The sequence below is a fragment of the Labeo rohita genome, chromosome 1, assembly GCF_022985175.1.
Source record: "Labeo rohita strain BAU-BD-2019 chromosome 1, IGBB_LRoh.1.0, whole genome shotgun sequence".
NCBI lineage: Eukaryota > Metazoa > Chordata > Actinopteri > Cypriniformes > Cyprinidae > Labeo > Labeo rohita.
The window spans coordinates 47797436-47804974 of record NC_066869.1 but is presented as its reverse complement, the minus strand read 5'-3'; the positions used below and the strand labels follow the sequence as shown (position 1 = coordinate 47804974).

At 31.0% G+C, this 7539-nt stretch overlaps 2 protein-coding genes across 3 annotated transcripts; both read right to left on the bottom strand.

The window, feature by feature from the left end:
* Positions 1-424: 424 nt before the first annotated feature.
* Positions 425-3248, bottom strand: LOC127175323 (gamma-glutamylaminecyclotransferase C-like). The gene is made up of 2 exons (XM_051126370.1): positions 3130-3248; positions 425-1599 (listed from the first exon to the last, which is right to left on the bottom strand). Exons 1-2 carry the CDS (start codon positions 3151-3153, stop codon positions 1096-1098), a joined length of 528 nt encoding a protein of 175 aa, XP_050982327.1. The 5' UTR covers positions 3154-3248; the 3' UTR covers positions 425-1095.
* Positions 3249-4090: 842 nt separating this feature from the next.
* Positions 4091-7271, bottom strand: LOC127174999 (gamma-glutamylaminecyclotransferase B-like). Of its 2 annotated transcripts, none has more exons than XM_051125903.1 (2): positions 7171-7255; positions 4091-5676 (listed from the first exon to the last, which is right to left on the bottom strand). In XM_051125903.1, exon 2 carries the CDS (start codon positions 5669-5671, stop codon positions 5201-5203), a length of 471 nt encoding a protein of 156 aa, XP_050981860.1. In that variant the 5' UTR covers positions 5672-5676; positions 7171-7255; the 3' UTR covers positions 4091-5200. The 2 variants fall into 2 exon arrangements, with proteins under 2 accessions (XP_050981860.1, XP_050981782.1); XM_051125825.1 differs by having other exon boundaries at positions 4099-5704; positions 7171-7271.
* Positions 7272-7539: the final 268 nt, after the last annotated feature.

Genomic DNA, 7539 nt, shown 5'->3' with positions numbered 1-7539 from the left:
CCTAAACAGAACTAAATCGATCATTAATACACCTTTTATAACATATTAAAGGGGAACTTTTTTTTTTTTTTTTTTTTTTTTTTTTTTGCTAGATGGCATAAACCATTTCATAATTTAATTCACCTAAATCTTATCAAGTATTGGCCTCTACAAGAACTTTAGGAAGATGAAAATTTGAAAATCAACGAGTTAAATAACAGTGAATTTATTTTAAAATACATTCTAGGAATGTTACCCTCACTTGAATATATCTTATACATGAAGAATAAATAAATAGTAAGAAAGTGTATGAAATGAAGCAGATATGCGTTTGATTGGGTTGCAATCCTAACAAAACACTCTAAAGGATAAATATTTTTTGAAGTGTAGTAGAAAAAAAGTACTCACCCAAACTCTATTACAATATGTAAGATAAAGATACTCTGGACTCCATTTCCCATAACCCTGTTTCCAATCAGGAGGACTATTTAAGTTGGACACTCTCACACACTCATTGCTGAGTATTGTATATTTGTCTTCAGCTTCAGTTTGTTTCCTGGTTTCCTTACCTTCGTGTTTTTGACCTTGGGCTGTTTACCTTGTTTTGAATTGTTTTCTGCCTGTTTCTTGGATTACTCTTTTGTGTTTACCTTGGATGGATGTTGTTGTTTTGCTGTTGTTGGGCCCTGTCTGTTTGCACACACCTTGGTAAAATAAAGCCTGCATTTGGATCCTCAACTCCATTGTCACGCTCCAATTTACAAAAAATTCTGAATTAATGATTTTATTGTAGTAAGTGTATTAATAACAAACACTTCTACAGCATATATACAAATAAACAGAAGGACAGCATGCGTACAATTACCTGATATCTGAATATACACATACAGTACTGGAAATGAACACTTGCCAATAGTTTATAAAACTAAATGATCAGATACTGGAGAATGTAAATCCTAGATCAGAAGTTGATCTTGGATGCCTCAAGATTTTTTTTTTTGTGTTCTGAAATATTCCATACAGGAATATGTCAAAACTAATAGATCGCATGTAAAAATGCAAGATCAAATTTAAAATGTTAATTTTGGAGCATGGTAAGCAGAACCTATACAGTCATTACTCAGGGCTTCTGTCCTCAGGAATCACATATGTCAGTCCGTGATCACCGGACGCATCATAACTCTCATATGTTGGTGTCTGGAGCCACTCGGGTTCATATGTATTCTTGCTGTACACAAACGCCTCCACGATGCTTCCAGGCTTCAGTGTGTTTTCTCCTTCACCGTCGCCGTCCTGCACCTCCAGCTGGACCTCGGTGCGCTGGTACCTCTCTGGACAACCTTCAAACTTGTCCAGAAACTCCAGCATCTTCTGGTCCACGCGGTAGATCTCACCGTAGACGCGTTGACCAGTCCCGGGCATGTTGAGCAGGAAGGGGATGTTGTATTTGGTGGCGATCACGAGCGGGTATGGCTCTACGGTTCGAGCGCGAGCGAGGAAATCAGCCTGACCGTTGGCAGTGTTATTCATCCTGAAGTAGTTGGGCTGGTCTTTTTTCAGCGTGCCGTACACAAAGACATCAACCATGTGAACCACAGGACAGATGACACTCACAATGAGCTGTGGAGAAAGTGACACTTCATTAGCATTCAAAATCAATTAAACATCTAAAAACTAACAGAAAACAACCCTGTATTTTCAAGATAAATTAATCTACATGACTCAATTGACTTGGGTTGGTATTTCTGTGGAGAAGATTTTTTTAACTATTACTGAATTTATAACTAATGCTATGTCAAGCATTATACAAATGGTAAAAGTAAGCAAATGTTCTTGTTTAATGTCACTTAAAAATGATATAAAATTGAGCTTTTTTAATACTGGGGGCCTTGTGTCTTGATAGAAATCCTACAAATATTAGGCAGTGAAGTGTATAAAGATTTTTATAATTTCATATAATCTTATGTTTATAAGCAGACATTTTCATTTTAATACTAAATATATTTTCATATATATATATATATATTATATATATATATAATAGTTTAAAAAAATAAAAATAAAAAAGCCCATCTAGGGTTTAAAATGTTAAGATAAAATAAAATAAAATAATAGCCCTTCTAGGCTTTTCTACATAAAATAATATAACAATAAACCTTACCAGGCTTTAAAACATACGACAAATAAAATAAAATAAAATAAAATTAAAAAATTAAAAAATAATAAACAGGTTTTTATATATTTATCACTTGCATGCAAGGAAATAAACAGCTAAATAATCATATTGACATAAAAACAAATAATTGTATAAATGTATAATCATTTTAATGATTTTATATCATAAAAAAATAAAATAAAATAAAATGCTTTTATATATTTGTCACTTGCATGCAAGGAAATAAACACCTAAATAATCTTATTGACGTAACAAATAAGTATATAAATGTATAAACATTTTAATGATTTTACATCATACAATAAAATATGAATAAAATAAAATCAATAAAACAAAACAAAATCAAATCAAATTTTGCTCACATACCAAATATATTATTTGTATTTGCACATAGCAGAAACAAAGCTGTAGGAAATTCAGCACTTCAAAGAAAAATAAAAAATAAAACAAAATAATATCCCTTCCAGGCTTTTATTCATAGAATAAAATCAAACAATAAAACAAAGCTGTAGGAAACTAAGCACTTCAAAGTAAAATAAAAATAAATAAAAAATAAAATTAAATAAATAAAACAAAATATTCGAGGCTTTCATACATGTGTCACTCATATGCAAGCAAATAAAACAGCTAAATAATTGAATTGTCATTAGAACAGAAATAAGTGTTCAAACATTTTTAATGTTTTACATCATCCACTAAATATGTATGACATATAAAAACAGTCATTTTTATTTGTTATTTTATGTTATGCCTATAGCATGGTGTATTTGTATTCGTTGTGTTAATACAAGTTCTATGTTTAATACAAGTGCGTTTGTGGTTGCACTGCGTTGTTGTAATTCCGCTATGTTGAATTTCCGCTAATTTAAAAGCGAAAGTAAAATTCGCACAGGCATTTATAAGATATTTAAAAAAAAAAGAAAAGCGAGGAACAGAGAAAACTCCTAATAACACAAGAAAACTATTTCTCTTACCGCTAATATAATGAATCCCTTCATTATCTAAATGTCAAAGTGTGAGTTTGGGTAAAGACAGGAAGAAACAGGTTTGTCAACTGCACCAACTGCTGCTGACAGACGCAATAGACTTCCGCCTTCCAAATTAAAAAAAATGAGGAAATTACGTAATTATTATTATTATTATTATTTGAAGGATGAGCGGGTTTAAAGGTACACATACTTTCTATTTGTATTTCTATTTTAAACGGAGAAACAAAAAGAGAATTATACATAATACAACAAAAACTTTAGTATACATTGTTTATTAGCAGATTACTATTATTAGATTATTATTATTAGTATTATTAGTGTGTATATATATATATATTTTTTTATTTTTTTTTTTTTTGAAGTGGATCAAAAGCTTTCATCAAAGTTTTCCGACAATCAAAACAATACCCTTGAATTAACTTTTTTTAACCACTTCAAATGTTGACTATATATATATATATATATATGTGTGTGTGTGTGTGTGTGTGTGTGTGTGTGCATTTGTCATTTGTAAATTAATAAATAAATAAAACTGTTATGAACTGGTCCCTGGTTCTTTTTTTTTTAGTTCAGTTTAGTTTATTTTTACAATAAAATAAACACAAAAAAAAAAAAAAAAAAAAAAGTACAATACATATACTATGCAAAGAGCGGCAGAAAACCCAAAGGGCTTATTTAGAGCCACCTAAACCATAAAAAAAATATACAAAATATACAAATTAATTATAACATTTGTCAAAAAAACAAAAAACAAAAAAAAAAAAAAACATTTATTTATTAATAAAAAACAGAAATAATATACTCCAAACAAACTATATATGGTACAAAAATGCATCAAAAAACTAAACAGAACTAAAACGATTATTAATACATCTTTTATAACATATTAAAGGGGAACTTTTTTTTTTTTTTTTTTGCTAGATGGGATAAACCATTTCTTAATTTAATACACCAATCTTAGTAATTGACCTCTACAAGTGAGAACTTTAGGAAGATGAAAATTTGAAAATCTATGAGTTAAATAACAGTGAATTTATTTTAAAATACATTCTATATGTTACCCTCATTTGAAAATATCTTATACATGAAAAAAAAAAAAATAGTAAGAAAGTTTATGAAATGAAGCAGATATGCGTTTGATTGGGTTGTAATCCTAACAAAACACTTCTGAAGGATAAATATTTTTTGAAGAGTAGAAAAAAGTACTCACCCAAACTCTATTACAATATGAAAGATAAAGATACTCTGGACTCCATTTCCCATAACCCTGTTTCCAATCAGGAGGACTATTTAAGTTGGACACTCTCACACACTCATTGCTGAGTATTGTATATTTTCTTCAGCCTCAGTTTGTTTCCTGGTTTCCTTACCTTCGTGTTTTTGACCTTGGGCTGTTTACCTTGTTTTGAATTGTTTTCTGCCTGTTTCTTGGATTACTCTTTTGTGTTTACCTTGGATGGATGTTGTTGTTTTGCTGTTGTTGGGCCCTGTCTGTTTGCACACACCTTGGTAAAATAAAGCCTGCATTTGGATCCTCAACTCCATTGTCACGCTCCAATTTACAAAAACATTCTGAATTATTGAATTTTATTGTAAAGTGCAGTTTGTAATAGTAACAAACACTTCTACAGCATATATACAAATAAACAGAAGTACAGCATGTGTACAAGTACCTGATATCTGAATATACACATACAGTACTGAAGTATAGTCCATAATGTTTTATATTTTATAATAGATCCCAGTTACTTTTACAGCTGAATCTTTTAAAGTTCTTTGAATGTATATTTCCTTACAAATCTGCTTTTTATGGTACCACAACATTAATATACCATCTGACACTACACTAAAAATCAAACACTTGCCAATAGTTTATAAAACTAAATGATCAGATCCTGGAGAATGTAAATCCTAGATCAGAAGTTGATCATTTTTTGTCTGTGTTCTGAAATATTCCATACATGAATATGTCAAAACTACAATATTGCATGTAAAAATGCAAGATCAAATTTAAAATGTTAATTTTGGAGCATGGTAAGCAGAACCTATACAGTCATTACTCAGGGCTTCTGTCCTCAGGAATCACATATGTCAGTCCGTGATCACCGTACGCATCATAACTCTCATATGTTGGTGTCTGGAGCCACTCGGGTTCATATGTATTCTTGCTGTACACAAACGCCTCCACGATGCTTCCAGGCTTCAGTGTGTTTTCTCCTTCACCGTCGCCGTCCTGCACCTCCAGCTGGACCTTGGTGCGCTGGTACCTCTCTGGACAACCTTCAAACTTGTCCAGAAACTCCAGCATCTTCTGGTCCACGCGGTAGATCTCACCATAGACACGTTGACCAGTCCCGGGCATGTTGAGCAGGAAGGGGATGTTGTATTTGGTGGCGATCACGAGCGGGTATGGCTCTACGGTTTGAGCGTGAGCATGGAAGATAGCCTGACCATTGACAAGCTTCTTCATCCTGAAGTAGTTGGGCTGGCCTTTCTTCAGCGTGCCGTACACAAAGACAAGAGTCATGTCAACTGCAGGACAGATGACACTGACAGTGAGCTGTGGAGAAAGACAGAAAAACTAACAGAAAACATTCTGTATTTTCATGATAAATTAATCTACAAGACTTAATTGACTTGGGTTGGTATTTCTGTGGAGAAGATATTTTTAACTATTACTGAGTTACTATTACTTTAAAACATACAACAAAATAAAATAAAATAAAATAGCCCTTCCAGGCTTTTCTACTTAAAAAAATAAAAATAGCCCTTCCAGGCTTTAAAATGTACAACTAAAAATAAAATAAAATAAAATAGCTCTTTCGGGCTTTAAAACATAAAAAAAAAAAAAAAAAAAAAAAAAAATATATATATATATATATATATATATATATATATAAATAAAATAAAATAAAATAAAATAGATCTTCCAGGCTTTTGTACATAAAATAAAATAAAAATAAACCATACCAGGCTTTAACACATAATAATAAAATAAAAAAATAAAATAAATAAATAAAATAAAATAAAATAAAATAAAATAGCCCTTCCAGGCTTTGTTATAGGGCTGTCAAACAACTAATCGCGATTAATTGCATACAAAATAATACTTTGAGTTTGCCTAATATATGTGTGTGCACTGTGTGTAATTATTATGTATATATAAACACACGCAAATTAATGCATATATTTAAGAGAAATATGTTATGTACAAAATATTTTTATTTATATATACTATCAATTATTTAAAAATTATAATAACTACATATAATTGTAAATATTTCTTAAATATATACATGAATGCGTTTGTATTTATATATACATAATAATTACACACAATACACACACATATATTAGGCAAACTCAAACTTTTATTTTGTATGCGATTAATCGCGATTAGTTGTTTGACAGCCCTACTTTTTTTTTACATAAAATAAAATAAAAATAAACAGTACCAGGCTTTAAAAGATAATACAATAAAATAAACTAAAATAAAATAATAAAATAAAACAAAATAAAAAATAAAATAGCCCTTCCAGACTTTTCTATGTAAAATAAAATAAAAATAACCTTACCAGGCTTTAATGTACAACAAAATAAAAAAAACCTTTTCAGGCTTTCACACATTTGTCGCTTACATGAAAAAAAATACATAAACCCATTGTCATAAAACAGAAATACGCATATAAACATTTTTATGACTTTATATCACCTTTGCCTACATTTTTCTCAAATAACAAATACATGATTTGTTGTTGCACACAGCAGAAAAGTAAAGTTTCAAGAGACTTTTTATTCTGTTCAAGTCAAGCTCATATGCTGATTTAAAACTGCAAACTATCAGACATTATATCACAGTTCACATGAAAACAGAGCAACACTGAGCACATGAACTCTTGTGTGATATGATGCATTATGATAATAAATCAGTGTTGACAATGTGTCATTGACAGTCTCATGTAAACACACCGCACACGCGTCACCATCCAATAAACATCTAAACCAGAAGAAAACGGTTTCTCTTACCGGTAATATAAGGGATCCTTTCATTAACCAAACAGGATTAAAACGCAGATGAAACAATCCCTATAGATTTCAACAAACACTTCCGCGTTTGTGCGTCATGACATCACGTGACCTGAGGGATGGGCGGGGTTTGCTAATGAACACAGCACTAAACTGACAGAGGATCAGTTCAGTATGTGCTGTAGCTGTTATAGTGGCGCCATCTAGTGGTCAGTCTGTGTTCTGCACTGTCAATTAAATAAATACTGTCACTAATTAGCTGAGCAAAGATCAAACGTCCCCCCCAGAATACAGTTAAATATTGCCACTGCACTGGAAAATTATTAAAAATACATTAAAATTAAGTTGGTGTTACTGTGAGTACAGCTG

Bases quoted from the DNA above. Each gene is read 5' to 3' on its own strand.
- LOC127174999 (XM_051125825.1), bottom strand. From the start codon at position 7,194: ATGAAAGGATCCCTTATATTACCG. The intron at 5,705-7,170 runs GTAAGAGAAACC...CTTTCTCCACAG, and splicing joins AAGGATCCCTTATATTACCG to CTCACTGTCAGTGTCATCTG.
- LOC127175323 (XM_051126370.1), bottom strand. From the start codon at position 3,153: ATGAAGGGATTCATTATATTAGCG. The intron at 1,600-3,129 runs GTAAGAGAAATA...CTTTCTCCACAG, and splicing joins AGGGATTCATTATATTAGCG to CTCATTGTGAGTGTCATCTG.